The following is a 23,068-nucleotide window of genomic DNA, read 5'->3' as shown; positions in this document are numbered from 1 at the left end:
AATACCAACACATACTGTACACTCTGAATACAAATCTGCCACATAATGTACCCCTGAATATAATACCGCCACACACTGTACCCTCTGAATATAAATCTGGTGGTGTTGCTAGTGGATGATGGGGGTGCTAGTACTGGGGGGGTGTTGCTGGAGGATGATGAGGGTGCTACTGGCCATCCCCCCTGGCAGTATCACCCCATCATCCTTCGGCAGGATCATCCTCCTGGCAGGAGCACCCCCCATCATCCAACATCAGGATCTGCTGATGGTGGTGCTGCTACTGGGGGGGGGGGGGGGATTTGCTGGTGGATGATGAGGGTGCTACTGCCAGGGGGGGAGCATTAGGTAGGCAGCAGTTCTCCCACTTAAGGTAGGTAGCAGTTCCCCCACATTAGGTAGGTATCAGTTTCCCTACATTAGGTAGCACAGATTTCCCACATTAGGTAGCACAGATTCCACACATTAGGTAGCACAGATTCCACACATTAGGTAGCAGTTTCCCCACATTAGGTAGCACAGATTCCCCACATTAGGTAGCAGTTTTCCCACATTATGTAGCAGCTTTCGCACATTAGGTAGCAGTTTTCCAACATTAGGTAGCATAGATTCCCCACATTTGGTAGTAGTTTCCCCCCATTAGGCCGCAGGTTCCCTTGCATGTTCCCCACAATAAGTCAAAGTCTCCCCACATTAGATCGCTGGTTCAAACAAACCCCCCCTCCCCCCACACACAAAAAAAACACACACACTCACTTACCCATCCAGCGCAGCGCTCCTTCTCTGCGGGCGCTCTGCTAGTGACATCACGTCCTCCTGCGCGGCCTGCGGAGTGACGTCGGGTCGGCGCGACAGAAGACGTGGGGGCACAGGTTCACTGTGCAGGTGACGGGGGGGGGGGGTGCTACTAGTACGGAGACAAGTGAGACAGCGCAAGTGATGATGGGGGAGTGCTATTACTGAGACAGCGCAAGTGAGGAACGGGGGCGTACCTGGTGTCACCCCATCAGGATGGTGTCACCCGGTGCGGGCCGCACCCCCCGCACCCAGGTCGCAACGCCACTGGGCACATGCACCCTAGCTAGACTTACCCCCTCGACCTTTGTCATATACAACGACGACATTGACATGAGAGCAGCTCCTAAACATATGTTATACCGAAGAGCAGCAGATAACAAAGAAAGGGAAAACGGTAGGCCACGTTGTACAAATGGGAATAACCAACAAGCTTTTTAGCACCATTTTTATATATCCAATGGTGATGCAAATATGGGATAAGTTAGTCAAAGCCACTGACTACCTCGACGACCAAATATGTGACATTTTAGAAATTACTAATACCTCTGTTTCCGTACAAAACCAACTGATGATAGTGACTAACCAACACGCAATAGTCTTGGACTATCTCACAGCAGCCCAAGGAGGGATGTGTCAAATCATAGGTCCTACTTGTTACCATTACATAGACACTTCAGGAACAATTCGGATGCACCACCAGCTGGAGAACATACAAAAATTGAGGGACAAATACGCCAAAGACTATGAAATCAACAAGGATAAGTGGTGGGGGGATACCTTTTCAATATTGAATCCCGCTACCTGGCTCAAGGGCATAGGAGGATGGATAGGGGGCGTTCTGCAGCTCATAATACACATTACTGTTATTGTCCTCATAGTATATGTGTCAATAAAACTTATTTTCTTATGTATGAAACGCTGCAAGCCAAGACCTGCTGCAGATACTAAAATCCTCCTCTCCCCCTCATCAGACACCCAAGTCCCTCTACTTCACCGCCACTCGGCAGAAGGCTATATTGCCTACATATACTGCCTACATATACTGCCTACATATACTGCCTACATAAAGACTTTTCAAAAGAAAATAGAAAACAAGAAAAACCAAGTTGTCTAAAGTGACAACTGGTTTTAAGAGGGGATTGAAGGATACAAGGGTCTTGATAAAATAATACAGATCTGTATTCTTGTATGATATATCATAATTCTGCTTTTTGTAACCGCAAGGCATCAGTTACGCTCCCTTAAGTTACGTATTTCTTGCTTTGCTGAACTGCTGATTCGTAACTATTGTGCACATACATCCTGTTATTGTGCTCTGCTGACTTGTAACTATTGTGCAACTATAGTATATATATATATATATATATATATATAAAATTAGAGAGGAATGAGCACCATGCGTGGCTACAGCCAAGGATTCTAAGATCCACGTGGGTGCTCAGCTCCAGGGTCAGACCCAAGCCCCAAGTAAATGTAGCAAAAAAATGGAAGAGAGCGGCACTCCAGCATTCAGTGAAAACCCAGTGTGGGTGTATTTATTCACACATCTGCAATACACGCGACGTTTCGGCCCGTCAATAGAGCCTTTCTCAAGCACAGTGATAATTCAACAAAACATCCTATTTATGGGCCCCTCAATATCACATACTACTGAGGGGGGTGGGGTTAAACAGTGTCACAACACTGTGACGTCATTACATATAAAATACTTCATATCAGTGATCAATATAGTGAACATCAAATAAATTCATCATGAACATCTAATCATGTTAATCATATACATCTCTATGGTATTTGATTACAGTACCAAGCCATAAGTGATCTTCAATAGTGCATAATCGTGATCCAGCTCCGGTGCAGAGGGCGGCTCTCTTCTGACGATAAGTCCCGACAGCCAATCATGTAGATTCATATTCCCGGCACAGTCCGTTTGTAAACATCCAGTCTGCGCATGTCCCGGACCTCCACATCCGATAAAACCGGAAGTCGTCATCATATATTCAACGTCAGTTGTAGGAGGGACGGGCTCTAACATTGGTCACACCCGCATTGATTCGCGCATGCTGCCTTCTCAATTGCAATGCCGGATGGCCATATTTGTAGAGGGCACCGTCACTCTATACCATAGTATTGCTCCCATTCATGCTTGGACACGGGAGAGGATACACTAACCATCTATACCAATGGTCGGTTAAGTTATTAGTTAAATTCATAAGTCTATATAAAATATCTTACTGATAATGTTCTCCAGACACATAACGTTGATCAATAGTCATTATGTCCAATATTGGACAAGGTGACCATTCACCCAGGTCCCGCTACCTCTCTAGGTGGGTCCCAAATAGGCTGCCCTTTAATTAAATCATGGGCATCAATTACATGGGAAGGAATTCCACAATGGAGTTTCTCACTCTTGGTGCCCAATCCGGGCTACCATAATGATCTCACCTCCATCCACATCCTAACACCACCTCACAGGTTGGGCCTCTATGGGAGAATTTAGATTGGTCAACCCCATTTATGACATATGTCGCAATGTGTCTGTAATTAAGAAAAAAAACCTGACCATGCTACTTATAATATGTATATCCCCGATCGTGTACAGTACAGTGGGAGTATAATGTTGAAGACTTACAAATAATTGTATGGTCCAAATTCAACGGTCTTCTCGTCAGTCGAGTAGCACGCCTCTCTTCATCCGGATCACCATAAGTGTAACTAATTGAAAAATAAAAACATAAAAACATAAGTATGCACTATTGAAGATCACTTATGGCTTGGTACTGTAATCAAACACCATAGAGATGTATATGATTAACATGATTAGATGTTCATGATGAATTTATTTGATGTTCACTATATTGATCACTGATATGAAGTATTTTATATGTAATGACGTCACTGTGTTGTGACACTGTTTAACCCCACCCCCCTCATTAGAATGTGATATTGAGGGGCCTATAAATAGGATGTTTTGTTGAATTATCACTGTGCTTGAGAAAGGCTCTATTGACGGGCCGAAACGTCGCGTGTATTGCAGATGTGTGAATAAATACACCCACGCTGGGTTTTCACTGAATGCTGGAGTGCCGCTCTCTTCAATTTTTTTTGCTATATATATATGTATATATATATATATATATATATATATATATATATATATGAACGTTGGTAAATAGTAAAACAGAGCGTACTTAGAGGGTATCTTGTGTGCATGTATTTTTTCCACACCCGACAAGACGCTCTCCTGGCCAGTACAAGCCTTAAAGGAGATGTCCGGTGCTCACTTTTCTTATTGTATCCGTTCCGGGCTGCAAAAAAAAACAAAACACACTTTCTCTTACCTGCCTAGGCTCCCCCGGTGCTCCGGTACAGGTGTTCGGTCCCCGGGCTGTATTCTTTTTACTTCCTGTTAGCCCGGCACGTCACACGGAGATTCAACCTATCACCGGCCGCAGCGATGTCCCGCCTCGGCCAGTGATAGGCTGAAGCTCCGTGTGACGTTCCGGGCTAACAGGAAGTAAGAAGAATACAGCCCGGGGACCGAACGCCTGTACCGGAGCACCGGGGGAGCCTAGGCAGGTAAGAGAAAGTGTGTTTTGTTTTTTTTTGCAGCCCGGAACGGATACAATAAGAAAAGTGAGCACCGGACATGTCCTTTAAAGGAGTAGTCCAGTGGTGACTCAGTGGTGAACAACTTATAGGGGATAAGTTTGAGATCGCGGGGGGTCCGACTGCTGGGGCCCCCTGCGATCTCCTGTACGGAGCCCCAACAGCCGGCGGGAAGGGGGCGTGTCGACCTCCGCACGAAGCGGCGGCCGACACGCCCCCTCAATACAACTCTATGGCAGAGCCGAAGCGCTGCCTTCGGCAATCTCCAGTTCTGCCATTGAGATGTATTGAGGGGGCGTGTCGGCCGCCGCTTCGTGCGGGGGTCGACACCCGCTATCTGGCCGGAGAGCTGGGGCCCCGTATGGAGAGATCGCAGGGGGCCCCAGCGGTCGGACCCCCCACGATCTCAAACTTATCCCCTATTCTTAGGATAGGGGGTAAGTTTTTCACCACTGGACTACCCCTTTAAGCCAAATTGGACCTAGTACCAGGGGTACTGAAAAGACAGAGAACCAGTACCAGGGATACTGAGTAGACAGGAAAGATTTATCAAAACCTGTCTACAGGAAAAGATGATGAGTTGCCCATAGCAACCAATCAGATTGCTACTTTCATTTTTAAGAGGCCTTTTCAAAAATGAAAGAAGCAATCTGATTGGTTGCTATGGGCAACTTAGAAACTTTTCCTCTGGACTGGTTTTGGGAAATCTTCCCCTATATTGAGGACTTTGGGTCCTATATTTGAAGTATATTATAGGTCAGTGATTTGTTTACGTTTAGTTACTTCTTTTTTTTTACACAGACTTATCTTTACAGCTCCGACCATTCGCTGAGGTAAAGACGCCGAGAAGACCCCGCCCACATCAACATCGGGACCAATAAAAGCAAACGCATTCAATTTGCTCGGCGCTGATTGGTCAGCGAGTAAGTCAATCATTTGCAGAGCGTCTGGGGGCGTGGACTCCACCTGTCATCCGTTGAGGGAGTGGCTACAAGTAAAGACGCTGGGGGCGTGCGTTCATGGGCTATTCACGGAAGAGGCTTACGTCGTTCTACAGGCGTACGCTCCATTCACAGGATTGGGTCTTACGTCACCGCGGAGAAGGAGCCGTTCTTATTAGCCGTAGCTTGCTCCCTCCTTCTCTGTTCCCCAGGTGAGGTCACCAGGTTTAGGAGGAAAAGAAGAAGTGACAGGAAAGAGATGGCCGGGAACGAGAACGAGCCATGCGACAGCCTTATTATCTGGGTGAGATGAAGGGGCAGGGTGGGGGGGCATGAGTGACGTCACGGATGCATGTGAGGGGGGCACAAGTGACGTCAGATGTGTGGGGAAGGGATGTTCTGCAGTTACTGCATCCGATCACTTGCTATCGCGATTTTTCATCACGGTTGATTTTTGTGTTGTGTCAATCTGCGTAAAAAAATAAATAAATAAAAGATATATATAAATATATATATATATATATATATATATATATGTCTGTAAATGGGGAACTACAAGTCCCAGCATGACCTGAGATCCTGTGGGTTAAATCATCTTCTCTGCGGTGGATGAAGACGTCATTCTTAATTAATTTTTTTCTTTTTATATAAATCCGGTTTATATTTGATGAATTTTAACAGTGGGAAAAAAAAAGCAAAATTTGTTTTACGTTACCGATGTAATTAACCATTTCACTTCCGGACACATTTAAAAAAAAAATAAGAAATCTGCGCTGAATTCTGACACAAGTCCTAAAGATTCAACTAAGGCGTCGCGTTTCACCAGCTCAACTTAGGGGCACGATGAGAGTTGTAGTTTTGCAACAGATGAAGAGATAAGATGATAGGGGGCGCCGTACACCTGCCTCCAGCGTCTATATCAGTGTTTCCCGACCTGTGCACCTCCAGCTGTTGCAAAACTACAACTCCCAGCATGCCCGGACAGCCGTTGGCTGTCCGGGCATGCTGGGAGTTGTAGTTTTGCAACAGCTGGAGGCACACTGGTTGGGGAACGCTGCTCTATATAGAATCAGTCTCCATATAAAGCTCAGTCACATTTAGGCTCTGATCTGAAGCTCGAGGAAAGGATTTATCCAGTTTTATGTTGTAAAGAAAAATCCTGAGATATTTGTAGGGATTGGAGGGAATGAAAATCATCTGACAGAGAACATATGTATCCAGAGTTATATCCTGTGTTATACCCCAGAGCTGCACTCACTATTCTGCTGGTGAGATCACTGTGTACATACATTACATTACTTATCCTGTACTGATCCTGAGTTATATCCTGTATTATACCCCAGAGCTGCACTCACTATTCTGCTGGTGGGGTCACTGTATACATACATTACATTGCTTATCCTGTACTGATCCAGAGTTATATCCTGTATTATACCCCAGAGCTGCACTCACTATTCTGCTGGTGAGGTCACTGTGTACATACATTACATTAATTATCCTGTACTGATCCTGAGTTATATCCTGTATTATACCCCAGAGCTGCACTCACTATTCTGCTGGTGAGGTCACTGTGTACATACATTACATTACTTATCCTGTACTGATCCTGAGTTATATCCTGTATTATACCCCAGAGCTGTACTCACTATTCTGCTGGTGAGGTCACTGTGTACATACATTACATTACTTATCCTGTACTGATCCTGAGTTATATCTTGTATTATACCCCAGAGCTGTACTCACTATTCTGCTGGTGAGGTCACTGTGTACATACATTACATTACTTATCCTGTACTGATCCAGAGTTATATCCTGTATTATACCCCAGAGCTGCACTCCCTATTCTGCTGGTGAGGTCACTGTGTACATACATTACATTACTTATCCTGTACTGATCCTGAGTTATATCTTGTATTATTCTCCAGAGTTGTACTCACTATTCTGCTGGTGAGGTCACTGTGTACATACATTACATTACTTATCCTGTACTGATCCTGAGTTATATCCTGTATTATACTCCAGAGTTGTACTCACTATTCTGCTGGTGGGGTCACTGTGTATATACATTACATTACTTATCCTGTACTGATCCTGAGTTATATCCTGTATTATACTCCAGAGCTGTACTCACTATTCTGCTGGTGCGGTCACTGTGTACATACATTACATTACTTATCCTGTACTGATCCTGAGTTATATGCTGTATTATACTCCAGAGCTGTACTCACTATTCTGCTGGTGAGGTCACTGTGTACATACATTACATTACTTATCCTGTACTGATCCTGAGTTATATGCTGTATTATACTCCAGAGCTGCACTCACTATTCTTCTGGTGAGGTCACTGTGTACATACATTACATTACTGATCCTGAGTTATATCCTGTATTATACCCCAGAGCTGTACTCACTATTCTGCTGGTGAGGTCACTGTGTATAAACATTACATTACTTATCCTGTACTGATCCTGAGTTATATCCTGTATTATACTCCAGAGCTGTACTCCCTATTCTGCTGGTGGGGTCACTGTGTACATACATTACATTACTTATCCTGTACTGATCCTGAGTTATATCCTGTATTATACTCCAGAGCTGTACTCACTATTCTGCTGGTGAGATCACTGTGTACATACATTACATTACTTATCCTGTACTGATCCTGAGTTATATCCTGTATTATACCCCAGAGCTGCACTCCCTATTCTGCTGGTGAGGTCACTGTGTACATACATTACATTACTTATCCTGTACTGATCCTGAGTTATATCCTGTATTATACTCCAGAGCTGTACTCACTATTCTGCTGGTGAGGTCACTGTGTACATACATTACATTACTTATCCTGTACTGATCCTGAGTTATATCCTGTATTATACTCCAGAGTTGTACTCACTATTCTGCTGGTGGGGTCACTGTGTACATACATTACATTACTTATCCTGTACTGATCCTGAGTTATATGCTGTATTATACTCCAGAGCTGCACTCACTATTCTGCTGGTGAGGTCACTGTGTACATACATTACATTACTTATCCTGTACTGATCCTGAGTTATATCCTGTATTATACTCCAGAGCTGCACTCACTATTCTGCTGGTGGGGTCACTGTGTACATACATTACATTACTTATCCTGTACTGATCCTGAGTTATATGCTGTATTATACTCCAGAGCTGCACTCACTATTCTGCTGGTGAGGTCACTGTGTACATACATTATCCAGAAAGAAAAAGAAACACGCAAAACAGCGCACACCCATAAATATCAAAAAAGTACTCTTTATTAATACATGAATCAAAAAGACAGACAAGATTCTTAAAAACATTTAAAACAGGCCTAAAGCAGCCAAAGCACAAAACAGGGTGAGCTCCCTCAACAAAGGGATCCCCACCCAGGGCACATGCCTATTACAGTACATCAATAACGTCCCTATGTCATACAAATAAGCTACCGCATAACACTAGATTCATCACAACAGCCCATATACAACCTGTATTCTCATGTAGCAAGTAGTGGTGAAGTGACACAGGACGGTTAATGGAGGTGTTACCAGGCAAGTGCCCCCCTAAAGACCCCACGCGTTCCGTTGCCCGTCGGCAACTTCCTCAGGGGTGATGCTGAGGAAGTTGCCGACGGGCAACGGAACGCGTGGGGTCTTTAGGGGGGCACTTGCCTGGTAACACCTCCATTAACCGTCCTGTGTCACTTCACCACTACTTGCTACATGAGAATACAGGTTGTATATGGGCTGTTGTGATGAATCTAGTGTTATGCGGTAGCTTATTTGTATGACATAGGGACGTTATTGATGTACTGTAATAGGCATGTGCCCTGGGTGGGGATCCCTTTGTTGAGGGAGCTCACCCTGTTTTGTGCTTTGGCTGCTTTAGGCCTGTTTTAAATGTTTTTAAGAATCTTGTCTGTCTTTTTGATTCATGTATTAATAAAGAGTACTTTTTTGATATTTATGGGTGTGCGCTGTTTTGCGTGTTTCTTTTTCTTTCTGGATACTGTATTACATTGATACGTATAGCAGCACCCCTTTTCTAATTGATGTGGCTGAGCCCGCTCACATTGTAGTGATTGTGTACATACATTACATTACTGATCCTGATTTATATCCTGTATTATACCCCAGAGCTGTACTCACTATTCTGCTGGTGAGGTCACTGTGTATATACATTACATTACTTATCCTGTACTGATCCTGAGTTATATCCTGTATTATACTCCAGAGCTGTACTCACTATTCTGCTGGTGAGGTCACTGTGTACATACATTACATTACTTATCCTGTACTGATCCTGAGTTATATCCTGTATTATACCCCAGAGCTGTACTCACTATTCTGCTGGTGAGGTCACTGTGTATATACATTACATTACTTATCCTGTACTGATCCTGAGTTATATCCTGTATTATACCCCAGAGCTGTACTCACTATTCTGCTGGTGAGGTCACTGTGTACATATATTACATTACTTATCCTGTACTGATCCTGAGTTATATCCTGTATTATACTCCAGAGCTGTACTCACTATTCTGCTGGTGAGGTCACTGTGTACATACATTACATTACTTATCCTGTACTGATCCTGAGTTATATTTTATCTTGATCTTATCCCAGTATTTCTGGTTACAATCGGTTCCTGTCCTGCACATGAATTCCTCAGTATTCAGCATTAATTCAGACCACGACACCATTTTAACACGTTATTATGCTACAGCTGTTTTGCTATCTACCTGCATGGAAATGATGTTTGCACGGTCGGCTGAATATTTGTTTCAGGCTTGACGGCGGCTTTTTCCACTTTTGCTCCTCTGTCTTATGGTGTGGAAGAAAAGTGTGCATTAATATAAAAATAAATAAATTAATTAGAAATGTTGGCGAGCCACCTGTTCAGCTCTACATCAAGTCTGAGGTGCAGCAAGATTCATTCCAGAGTATAAAAGGGGTACTCCGGTGGAAAACATTTTTTTTTTTTTTTTTAAATCAACTGGTGCCAGAAAGTTAAACAGATTTGTAAATTTCTTCTATTAAAAAATCTTTATCCTTCCAGTACTTTTTAGCAGCTGTATGCTACAGAGGAAGTTGCGTAGTTCTTTCCTGTCTGACCACAGTGCTCTTTTCTGACACTCTTTCCATTTTAGGAACTGTCCAGAGTAGAAGCAAATCCTCTGGATAGTTCCTAAAACGGACAGAGGTGTCAGCAGAGAGCCCTGTGGTCAGACAGAAAGGAAATTCAAAAAGAAAAGTACTTCCTGTGGAGCATACAGTAGCTGATAAGTACTGTAAGGGTTAAGAAGGTTGAGAACCACTGCTGTAGAGGAAAATGAGGAAGCAGAGATTGTGGGGAAAGGGACTGCAGAGCAGCTGTAGGGGAGCCTGTACTATATTATGAGGTGCAGAGACTGTGAAGGGAGGGACTGCAGAGGAGCTGTAGAGAAGTCTGTACTATAATTTGAGGTGCAGAGATTGTGGAGGAAGGGACTGCAGAAGAACTGTACTATATTATGGGGTGCAGAGACTGTGGTGAAGGGACTGCAGAGGGGCTGTAGAGGATCCTGTACTATATTATGAGGTGCAGAGACTGTGGGTGAAGGGTCTGCGGAGGAGCTGTAGAGGAGTCTGTCCTATATTATGAGGTGCAGAGATTGTGGGTGAAGGGTCTGCGGAGGAGCTGTGGAGGAGCCTGTACTATATTATGAGGTGCAGAGATTGTGGGTGAAGGGTCTATGGAGGAGCTGTAGAGGAGCCTGTATTATAATTTAAGGTGCAGAGACTGTGGGTGAAGGGTCTGCGGAGGAGCTGTAGAGGAGCCTGTACTATATTATGAGGTGCAGAGATTGTGGGTGAAGGGTCTGCGGAGGAGCTGTAGAGGAGCATGTACTATATTATGAGATGCAGAGATTGTGGGTGAAGGGTCTGCGGAGGAGCTGTGGAGGAGCCTGTACTATATTATGAGGTGCAGAGACTGTGGGTGAAGGGTCGGTGGAGGAGCTGTAGAGGAGCCTGTACTATATTATGAGGTGCAGAGATTGTGGGTGAAGGGTCTGCGGAGGAGCTGTAGAGGAGCCTCTACTATATTATGAGGTGCAGAGACTGTGGGTGAAGGGTCTGTGGAGGAGCTGTAGAGGAGCCTGTACTATATTATGAGGTGCAGAGATTGTGGGTGAAGGATCTGCGGAGGAGCTGTAGAGGATCCTGTACTATATTATGAGGTGCAGAGATTGTGGGTGAAGGGTCTGTGGAGGAGCTGTAGAGTAGCCTGTACTTTATTATGAGGTGCAGAGAATGTGGGTGAAGGGTCTGCGGAGGAGCTGTGGAGGAGCCTGTACTATATTATGAGGTGCAGAGATTGTGGGTGAAGGGTCTGCGGAGGAGCTGTATAGGAGCCTGTACTATAGTATGAGGTGCAGAGAATGTGGGTGAAGGATCTGCGGAGGAGCTGTAGAGGAGCCTGTACTATATTATGAGGTGCAGAGACTGTGGGTGAAGGGTCTGCGGAGGAGCTGTAGAGGAGCCTGTACTATATTATGAGGTGCAGAGACTGTGGGTGAAGGGTCTGCGGAGGAGCTGTAGAGTAGCCTGTACTATATTATGAGGTGCAGAGACTGTGGGTGAAGGGTCTGCGGAGGAGCTGTAGAGGAGCCTGTACTATATTATGAGGTGCAGAGACTGTGGGTGAAGGGTCTGCGGAGGAGCTGTAGAGGAGCCTGTACTATATTATGAGGTGCAGAGACTGTGGGTGAAGGGTCTGCGGAGGAGCTGTAGAGGAGCCTGTACTATATAATGAGGTGCAGAGACTGTGGGTGAAGGGTCTGCGGAGGAGCTGTAGGGGGAGCCTGTACTATATTATGAGGTGCAGAGACTGTGGGTGAAGGGTCTGCGGAGGAGCTGTAGAGGAGCCTGTACTATATTATGAGGTGCAGAGACTGTGAAGGAAGGGTCTGCGGAGGAGCTGTAGAGGAGCCTGTACTATAACAGATTAAAAGTCTGAAGCTTACACGTCTGTAGGTCGGTATGTGTTGTGTAGTGGTCTCCACCATGTCAGCTTCAGATTCTGTTGAGATCTGACATTCACAGGATATTATTGCCGTACTGTCTAGGAGACCACCTGTTTCGTGCGTTACCCTCCCTGGTGAGACCTCCTCTGTTGCTTCTCTCTTCTCCATCTTGAGGGACCTCCCTGTGTGTTTTCTCTTTGCGCCGTTTTGGCCGGCAGACTACGAGCTACGAGGACAATAGCGAGATCCAGATCTATCCGTTCCCATTGTGCCTTGTCCTTAATTCTGAACAAAGAAAGGTCAGGAATGGCAGAAGTTATGGCAGATAGACACGGTCCTGATGGGTCATTGATATTTTGTAACATCCCCAGAATTAGTGACATCACCATGCAGCGGCGATGATGTCACTATATGAGAGATCATTGCTGGAGCTGAAAATCACATGAGGCAAAATGAGGGAGATATTAGTGAATTAAATGGACATTAGCTTTTCACTAGTGCTCACAATCTATATTTTGCTTACGTCACTTTCTAACCCCCTAAAACATGTCTTACTTTTAAGCCAATAAAGATTTCACTTTCACTGAATTTGCAGTTCACTGCCTGTTGTTAGGCTCAGTCCGTCCCTAGAAACAGAGACATCAAGAAAGGACACAGGAAGTGGGAAGGGGTTTAAATAGTTCCATTTGCAATCTGTGAGCCTGTCTGCCTCCTCCATAGGGTTCACACTGTGCCTGAAAGGTAAATCAAGGCTTTCCTGTTTTTCTGACGACCCTTGAAGGGGTACTCCGCCTCAAGACATCTTATCCCCCATCCAAAGGATAGGGTATAAGATGTCTAATCGCGGGGGTTTAAAGCGTCGGGTGCAGTGCCGGAGGCTCGTGATATCATGGCCACGCCCCTTGAACGCAAGTCCATAGACTTGTATTGAGGGGGCGTGGCATTTACGTCACTAGCGGGCGTAACCGTGATGTCATGAGCCTCCACCCCACATCGCCAGTAATCTGGCATGGAGTTCACTCCACGTGCGTGGATGTCTGGGGTGCTGCAGCTGAGATCGCGGGGGTCCCCAGAGGTGGGACTCCCACGATGAGACATCTTATCACCTATCCTTTGGATAGGGGATAAGATGTCTAGGGGCGGAGTACCCCTTTAAGTTCTTGGCAGCTGATGCATGTGCAGCTTGTCACCAGCATCAGCAGCAGTTGACTGCTTAGACCAGTTCTGCTTCTGTGATGGAACCACTTCCTTCTCCCTTTAGCTTGCCATCGTTATCAGCAATTCATAGCTTAGACCAGGGCTGCTTATATGAAGCAGCCCCTTATTTCCTGTTATGCTGCAGCTGTTTTCCTTTATGCTCACATAGCACCTTGCAAAACCAGTGCATCCACAATCCCTCCCCTCACATTCCATCCATAGTTATAGTAATGTAGAAAAGAACAGACCGCACAAGTGGCGCCTCCTGTATTACCCTTGGAAAGATGGAACAGAACTAGTTGTCGGGGCTGCCGACGCATCTAGTAGATGGCCGCTCACCTCAAAGCAATAGGACATGTGCCTATCACCCTAGAATATAGGGTACCACAAGGTCAGGAACGTTGCTGAAGCCGGGAGGTCACAGGAGGCAGAAGGAATCCAGGCCTGGAAATGTTGCAGAAGAATAAGGAGGAAGAAGACCTATCAACCCAGGCGCTGCGGATACTTGACCCAAGAAAGTGGATGGAAGCAGACTTGTGCTATCAAAGATCCCTCGGCAGAGACCACTTTATTAAATAAAAAATAATAAATAATAAAACATTACGCATTTCGAGGGAAAAACCTCTTCATCAGATCTGATGAAGAGGGTGTTTCCCTCAAAATGCGTAATCTGTTTTATTATTTACTATTTTTTATTTAATAAAGTGGTCTCTGCCGAGGGATCTTTGATAGCACAAGTCTGCTTCCATCCATTTTCTTGGGTCAAGTATCCGGAGCGCCTGGATTGATAGGTCTTCTTCCTCCTTATTCTTCTGCATCTATAGTTATGTCCTGTTTAAATAATTCCCCAGGCTGTTCAGCACTTTCTCCAGCACTATGTCATGGCTTAGCAGTAAGGAGCAGGTGTTTTGCTGTGATTGGCCAGACAGCTAAGGGAGGAAGTAATTATGTGTTGACTAGTGGTAAACAGCCCCCTGGAAGGCAGTAAATAAGATATAGCTGATCACCACAAGGGGGCTCTCCGGTGCTCAGTAACAGCAGCAAGAGCTCAAAGTTTTTGAATAAATGTATTCTGTATATATATGAGTTATACAGAACGGAGGTGAGAGGTGAGGATCCCCCATATTGTGCCCTCTGTGCCCAGATCACGTTATCTCTCCTGTCGCTGCCCTGATGGACGGATTTACTTCTGCTCTGTAAATAACTTCTTCTATATTTAGCGAGACGTCCGCCATTCACCGTTACTTAGTTGAATGAGATTTGCGGAGCTTCCTAATCCCAGGTATTTGTTCTTCCAAGGACGTGGTTGCCCATCAGTAACATCAGTGTTTCCCAACCTGCGTGTCTCCAGCTGTTGCAAAAATACAACTATCAGCATGCCAGGACAGCTAAAGGTTGGGAAATGCTGATCTTACTCTACAGGGAGTGGCAGTTTTGCAACAGCTGGAGGCACAAGGGTTGGGACACACTGATATAGTTTGTTACTCAACTTTCCACATACACTGAATGGTGGATGTATAAATACACATTCCACTACAAAATATGTTAGGTCAGTGTTTCCCAACCAGGGTGCCTCCAGCTGTTGCAAAACTACAACTTCCAGCATGCCCAGACAAGCCAAAGTCTGCGCAATCCTGGCACTGAAGGATTTCGGCGGCGTCCACTCAGATGGGCTCTCGCAGCGGAGATTTCGCAGTGTGAACATGTGCTTAGACTTTTATTTCTGACACTTATTTTTCATGTACCAATTCCGGGGGTGGTGCGGATCCGAAATTTAGCATGAAAATCCCTTTCTAAATTTCCTTAGTGTGCATGGGAGCTAAGTCGTTTCATGGTAAAGCTGGGTAACAACCAAGATGGCTGCCTTTACATGACACTTTAAAGGGGTACTCCAGTGGAAATGTTTTATTTATTTATTTTTTTAAATCAACAGTTGCCAGAAAGTTAAACATATTTGTAAATTACTTCTAATAAAATATCTTAATCCATCCAGTACTTATCAGCTGTTGTATACTCCACAGGAAGTTATTTTATTTTTTAATTTCCTTTCTGTCTGAACACAGTGCTCTCTGCTGACACCTCTGTCCATGTAAGGAACTGTCCAGAGCAGGAGAGGTTTGCTATGGGGATTTGCTCCTACTCTGGACAGTTCCTGACATAGACAGAGGTGTCAGCAGAGAACACTGTGGTCAGACTGGAAAGAAATTGAAAAAGAAAAGAACTTCCTGTGGAGCATACAGCAACTGATAAGTACTGGAAGGATTCAGATTTTTTTTTTTTATAGAAGTAATTTACAAATCTGTTTAACTTTCTGGCGCCAGTTGAATAATAAAATTTTTTTTTTCCATCGGAGTACCCCTTGAACGGCAAATCTGCCTTCAATCTAAATTTTCCTTATCACAGATTTGCTTTTCATGAGGCTGGGAAAGCTGGGTGACCATAACAGCAGCCGTACCTCTCTTTGTTTTCATGTTATAATAAACGACATGCTAAATAAATGGCGCAAAACGCCAGCGAGTCACATATTAGGTAAAAAAAATTCTGAAATACCCAGAAATAGAAAATTGTCATATACGAGATAAAGCCAGAGGATACATGAATTTCTATGTACGCCATTTCCGTATACTGTCTGTACCGGCGCAGTGCTCGGCGCGGCATCCATCAGGGGCGTGCACAGCTGGCACAATTCACACTATACCTATGGCAGATCTCTTGCCCTCGCCGCGAATAGTAGTAGAACCAGTCTGGACAGCTCCTGGGTGTGTTTATAACCTATAGAAGCTTCCACGTGAAAAAAAAAAACGAATGTAACCACAAAATATCCGGATTCCTCAGTGTGAATGGTTCTCGTGATTCGAATATTTTTTTTTTTTTCATTCCATTTACACTTGGGATTGGTTCACTGCCCGCGCCTGGAATGTGTGACATCACGGTGACATCATGACACAAGCAAGACCAGGCACAGGCCACAGAGTACGCATCGCCCTAAATACATTTATGTATAGATAAATAGATACTTTTTTTTTTCTCATTTGCATAGTGATTTATTTATCTATTTATTTATTTTATTTATTTATTTTATTTATTTCTTTTTGCCATTTATCCCTTAGATGCAGCAATGTGTTTTCACGTGTCTGAAAAACGTCGAAAATTTGCCAAAGGGCACGAAAATTCACCAAAGTTTGTAACCACCTTATTGAAGTGGAAAAAAAATAAAAAAATAAAAATAAATATATATATATATATATATATATATATATATATATATATATCACAGCCTGAAAAACGCAACAATAATTGGACAAAACCCAATTTCATAAATCACTCGGATTGGGGGGGGGGGGGGGGGGATGTTTCCTGACCTTTTTTTAAAACTTAGCTGAAAATGGTGAACAGGTGAAAAGAACAGGGAAACTTTGGCGCATGAGATTAATAAATATAGTGCAATGCATTTCTCGTGATTTCAGCTCTGGATGTATCTGGAACAGTGTTTCCCAACCAGTGTACCTCCAGCTGTTGCAGAACTACAACTTCCAGCATGCCCGGACAGCCGTTGGCTGTCCGGGCATGCTGGGAGTTGTAGTTTTGCAACAGCTGGAGGCACACTGGTTGGGAAACACTGGACTATAAGACATGATGTAACTTTGTGTAAGATAAGAAAGGCTGAGTATTTGCTGAGTCGCTGAAGTTGTGGTGTAGACTTTGAAGTGTTGTAAGAAGTGGAGGTGCAGAGCTGAGCCCTCCTACCGGCTCACGGTACAATGTAGAGGGAAAGCTTTGGCTGCAGTCTGGTCATTGCTGCCGCACAATTCTGTTCTACACAAGAATTTCTGAGCATTTGAAAAGCTGGAGGAAATGATGGGGGTAGTTGTCACACGTGGTCATTGGTTTTTCTGTATAATGTGCACTGAGCAAAATGTAACCTGCAATGTGATTGTAAATGGTGAGAACAATAGATAGATATGAGATATATATATATATATATATATATATATATATATATATATATATAGATAGATAATAGATAGATATGAGATAGATAGATAGATAGATATGAGATATATAGATATGAGATAGATAGATAGATATGAGATAGATAGATATGAGATAGATAGATAGATGTGAAAAAGATAGATAGATAGATATGAGATAGATAGATAGATATGAGATAGATAGATATGAGATAGATAGATATGAGATAGATAGATATGAGATAGATAGATAGGAGATAGATAGATAGGAGATAGATATGAGATAGATAGATAGATATGAGATAGATAGATATGAGATATATAGATATGAGGTAGATAGATATGAGATAGATAGATATGAGATAGATAGATAGATGTGAAAAAGATAGATAGATAGATATGAGATAGATAGATAGATATGAGATAGATAGATATGAGATAGATAGATATGAGATAGATAGATATGAGATAGATAGATAGGAGATAGATATGAGATAGATAGATAGATATGAGATAGATAGATATGAGATATATAGATATGAGATAGATAGATAGATATGAGATAGATAGATATGAGATAGATAGATAGATGTGAAAAAGATAGATAGATATGAGATAGATAGATAGATATGAGATAGATATGAGATAGATAGATAGATAGATAGATAGATATGAGATAGATAGATAGATATGAGATAGATAGATAGATAGATATGAGATAGATAGATAGATATGAGATAGATAGATAGATAGATAGATATGAGATAGATAGATATGAGATAGATAGATAGATAGATAGATATGAGATAGATATATGATAGATATGAGATAGATAGATATTAGATAGATAGATAGATATATAGATAGATAGATAGATATGAGATAGATAGATATGAAATAGATATGAGATAGATAGATAGATAGATATGAGATATATAGATAGATATGAGATAGATATATAGATAGATAGATACAACGAAGAGAACAGCAGCACTCAAATTCTGTGAAAAAAATGTGTGGCTTTATTCAACCAAACGTACAGGAGGCGACGTTTCAGCTGTCTCACACAGCCTTTGTCAAGCCATAGATAGATAGATAGATAGATAGATAGATAGATAGATATGAGATAGATAGATATGAAAAAGATATGAGATAGATAATATAACATTGACAGACAATTGATCTTTTTTCTTTCTTTCCGTAGTTACAGACATTTAATACCTCTGCCCCGTGTAAGACCATCGAGGACCTCACCAGCGGTGTTCCCATGGCGCAGGTGCTTCACCAGATGTAAGTGCCATTCTATGAGGAAGACGTTCTGCGCCAATCATTGTCTTAGAGCACAAAAGTTATGAGGGAATTCTGGGAGTTTTCTGTATAGTATACATTAGGGGAGATATATAAAAAGCTTTCATTTTACCAGGTCAGTTTAAGAAATGACAGCTGGGCTCTGACTGGTTGCTATGGGCAACACACAATGAACTGTGGTTGTGGCTCATAGCAACCTATCACAGCGCAGCTTTCATTTTTTTTAAAACATAATAGAAAAGGAAAGCTGTGCTGTGATTGGTTGCTATGGGCAATAAAAACATTTTTTATTTGGATAGTGTCCCCTTAAAGTGATTCGTGCCTCACCTTTTTCACCTTTTTCACCTTTTTCACCATTTTCACCATTTTTACCATTTTGAGGATTTCTTCTTTTTGTAAGTGAATGGACCCAGTGTATTCTGTGCTACAAAAATAAGAACCAAGTGTATGAAGTGTTCAGTTCAGCAGCGCCACCTCAGGGAAAATTTAAGTACTACATGTGATTTGTCTGTGTATTGCAGTGTTGTCCAACCTGTGACTCTTCAGCTGTCGCAAAACTATAAATCCAGGGCATGCTGGAAATTGTAGTGTTACACCAGCTAGAGAGCTACAGGTTGGGGAACAGGGATGTAGTGCGTGGACCCCCACACTAGTCAGGACCCCCCTCAGTCTGGACCCCCCACACTAGTCAGGACCCCCCTCAGTCTGGACCCCCACACTAGTCAGGACCCCCCTCAGTCTGGACCCCCACACTAGTCAGGACCCCCCTCAGTCTGGACCCCCACACTAGTCAGGACCCCCCTCAGTCTGGACCACACTCTAGTCAGGACCCCCCTCAGTCTGGACCCCCACACTAGTCAGGACCCTCCTCAGTCTGGACCACACTCTAGTCAGGACCCTCATCTTGTCAGGACCCTCATCTTGTCAGGATGCTCATCTTGTCAGGAGCCTTCTTTAGTCAATATCTTCCCCCAGTCAGGACTACCCTCTAGTCAGGACACCCTCTAGTCAGGACTACCCTCTAGTCAGGACTACCCTCTAGTCAGGACTACCCTCTAGTCAGGACACCCTCTAGTCAGGACACCCTCTAGTCAGGACTACCCTCTAGTCAGGACTACCCTCTAGTCAGGACACCCTCTAGTCAGGACACCCTCTAGTCAGGACACCCTCTAGTCAGGACTACCCTCTAGTCAGGACACCCTCTAGTCAGGACACCCTCTAGTCAGGACCATCCTCTACTCAGGTACCTCCTCTAGTCAAGACCGTTCTCCAGTCAGGACCCTCCATTAGTTAGGCCTTTCATCTAGTCAGGACCCCTTAGTCACAGCTGATTCTGTAGCATAAAGCTCTATACATTGTTCGGCCTCTACCAAGCTCCAGCACTGCCAGTGCTTCCAGGCCCGGACTCGCCCGACCGCATTATGTATTCATTGTCAGACTTGCAGCTGCCAAGGCGAGGCCTGATCAGTAAATACCAGAACACAATGCTGCAACCGAGGAAAGTAGTTCTATAGGAATAATATGGGATTATATGGGCCACAGAACACCGGCCACACTGGTCAGGACTCCGCAGCCATCACTGGGTCAGTAGAGGCCTGGACAGCCGTTGGCTGTCCGGGCATGCTGGGGGTTGTAGTTTTGCTACAGCTGGAGGCGCTCTGGTTGGGAAACACTGGTATAGTATATGGTGCAATATTCCGGGAGATGGAGGATTGGTTGCATAAATACCGGGCATTGCATTGCCGGAATTTTTTATATAAAAGTAGCGGCAGGGTGGCAACCCTAGTCCTAGTGCACGGATGATGGGAATGGAGGTAAATTGTCCCCTGAGTAAATTCTGGGCAGTGCACATCCTTGGCCACCACTTATATGTGACTTCAAGGAATATTGGGTTCAGCGATGGGCAATGTTTGGAAGTCCCAAGGAGAATGAGTGGAGTGATGGCTGATCACGTGCTCTGCTGCTTTGTTCACTTTAGGGGGGCAGATGACCTCTGTTCTCATCATCAGTGGGGGGGCTCAGCAGTTGGACCCCCTTCCTATGATCAGCTTTCTTATCCACTATACTTTGTATCAGGGTATAACTTAAAGGGGTATTCCAGGAAAAAAATCAACTGGCTCCAGAAAGTTAAACAGATTTGTAAATTACTTCTATTAAAAAAATCTTAATTCTTCCAATAATTAACAGCTGCTAAAGTTGAGTCATTATTTTCTGTCTGGCAACGCTGACACCTCTGCTTGTCTCGGGAACTGCACAGAGTAGAAGAGGTTTGCTATGGGGATTTGCTTCTACTCTGGACAGTTCCCGAGGCAGGTGTCATCAGAGAGCACTTAGGCAGAAAAGAACAACTCAACTTCAGCAGCTCATAAGTACTGGAAGGATTAAGATTTTTTTATAGAAGTAATTTACAAATCTGTTTAACTTTCTGGAGTCAGTTGATATGTATAAAAAAGTTTTTTCCTGGATAACCCCTTTAATCTTATGATAACCTCTTTAACTTGAGTTACATGTTCAGGTCCCACTGGCTGGAATACACACTCTGACTATGTGTGTGTATATATATATATATATATATATATATATATATGCATATTCAAAAGTGATTAAATGGATCGTATTGGTTAAAAAAAGTATTTGCACCGCTGATGAGACTTTTAGTCACCGATTTGTTTCCTCCCCATAGAGATGGCGCCCATTTCCATGAGTCCTGGCTGGCTCGTATTAAAGAAGATGTTGGAGAGAACCGGAGGATAAAGGTATTTATCATTATTCAACAACAGATACAGAAATATTTAATTATTGCTTATTCTCTGATGTTTTATTGGACATAAATGGACCAGAATATGAATGAGCGGAGGCTTCCCGAAACGTGAACAGGTTCAACAAGTTTTGATGTTTTGCTTTCACCATGTGCAGTAGTTGGGATATAAAGTTCTTCATCTAGAATTACCGGGCACAGTTTAGGAATGACTGGAAAAATATATGTTTTAAGGGACTGTAATTTATATCCAGTGACTCTGTGTATCCACATGTCTCCATACAGGTGTGCCACTCCTTTCCTGTCCCCTCTGCTTTTGCCACTGCTTCATAGTACAGTAAAAATACATTGTAAAAATACTTAATTTAGCTTGTACTGATCTTGCATTACATCATGTGCTGGTGAGGTCACTGTGTACATACATTACATTACTTGTCCTGAGTTATATCCTGTATTATACTCCAGAGCTGTACTCGCTATTCTGCTGGTGAGGTCACTGTGTACATACATTACATTACTTATCCTGTACTGATCCTGAGTTATATCCTGTATTATACTCCAGAGCTGTACTCACTATTCTGCTGGTGAGGACACTGTGTACATACATTACATTACTTATCCTGTACTGATCCTGAGTTATATCCTGTATTATACTCCAGAGCTGTACTCACTATTCTGCTGGTGAGATCACTGTGTACATACATTACATTACTTATCCTGTACTGATCCTGAGTTATATCCTGCATTATACTCCAGAGCTGTACTCACTATTCTGCTGGTGAGATCACTGTGTACATACATTACATTACTGACCCTGTACTGATCCTGAGTTATATCCTGTATTATTCTCCAGAGCTGTACTCACTATTCTGCTGGTGAGGTCACTGTGTACATACATTACATTACTTATCCTGTACTGATCCTGAGTTATATCCTGTATTATACTCCAGAGCTGTACTCACTATTCTGCTGGTGAGATCACTGTGTACATACATTACATTACTTATCCTGTACTGATCCTGAGTTATATCCTGCATTATACCCCAGAGCTGTACTCACTATTCTGCTGGAGGGGTCACTGTGTATACATATAAATCTCTGCCCATTCTAGTCATGGGGATGGTACTACTCAGTGACTGGCAGTTCTCTCTACAGACACCCTTATACACACAGTTAGCTGTCAGTCTCTAAGTAGGACCGCCCACTTGACTAGCTTGCTAAATAGTTCAAGTGCCGGTCCTACTCAGTGAGACGACTTTCTCTACATGCACACTTCCATAGCTGTCAATCATTGAGAAGTACAACCCATATGACTATATAGCCCACAATGAACAAAGATTTACATTAATAAGTTATAAGTTATCTTGCATCTGCATTAAGTTGTCGTCTACAGAAAACAATAACTTGCACAAGAGTTTAGAAATAATGTAAAATCAATAGGAGACATCAGTCGCTTTTCCAGGCGATCCTGAAT

At 43.3% G+C, this 23,068-nt stretch overlaps 2 protein-coding genes across 11 annotated transcripts in view; one reads left to right on the top strand and one right to left on the bottom strand.

Annotated features, from left to right (window-relative positions):
- LOC130283437 (E3 ubiquitin-protein ligase RNF170-like) overlaps positions 1-16,307 on the bottom strand; it is a 64,825-nt gene extending 48,518 nt beyond the window's left edge. For 2 of the 9 annotated variants that reach the window (XM_056532935.1, XM_056532939.1), the window contains exons 1-2: positions 5,211-5,310; positions 3,431-3,513 (exon numbers count right to left, since the gene is read on the bottom strand). Coding sequence is in view for 1 of the 9 variants with exons in the window: in XM_056532934.1 (XP_056388909.1) it covers positions 758-761 (4 nt within the window). In the remaining 8 variants the exon portion in view is untranslated. Of the gene's footprint in view, positions 1-757; positions 1,807-1,845; positions 1,994-3,430; positions 3,514-3,989; positions 4,069-4,926; positions 4,949-5,210; positions 5,311-10,095; positions 10,178-16,255 lie in introns of those variants that run through there. The other 7 variants (XM_056532941.1, XM_056532936.1, XM_056532937.1 and 4 more) reach the window with 7 other exon arrangements.
- Positions 5,382-23,068, top strand: part of HOOK1 (hook microtubule tethering protein 1) — a 66,224-nt gene continuing 48,537 nt past the window's right edge. The window contains exons 1-3 of one of the 2 annotated variants that reach the window (XM_056532933.1): positions 5,382-5,560; positions 18,733-18,818; positions 21,520-21,592. In XM_056532933.1, coding sequence (XP_056388908.1) covers positions 18,796-18,818; positions 21,520-21,592 — 96 coding nt within the window. In that variant the 5' untranslated portion in view covers positions 5,382-5,560; positions 18,733-18,795. Of the gene's footprint in view, positions 5,653-18,732; positions 18,819-21,519; positions 21,593-23,068 lie in introns of both variants that reach the window. The other variant, XM_056532931.1, reaches the window with a different exon arrangement.

This window comes from Hyla sarda, chromosome 7 (assembly GCF_029499605.1).
Source record: "Hyla sarda isolate aHylSar1 chromosome 7, aHylSar1.hap1, whole genome shotgun sequence".
Lineage (NCBI taxonomy): Eukaryota > Metazoa > Chordata > Amphibia > Anura > Hylidae > Hyla > Hyla sarda.
This window is presented reverse-complemented; position numbering and strand designations above follow the sequence as displayed.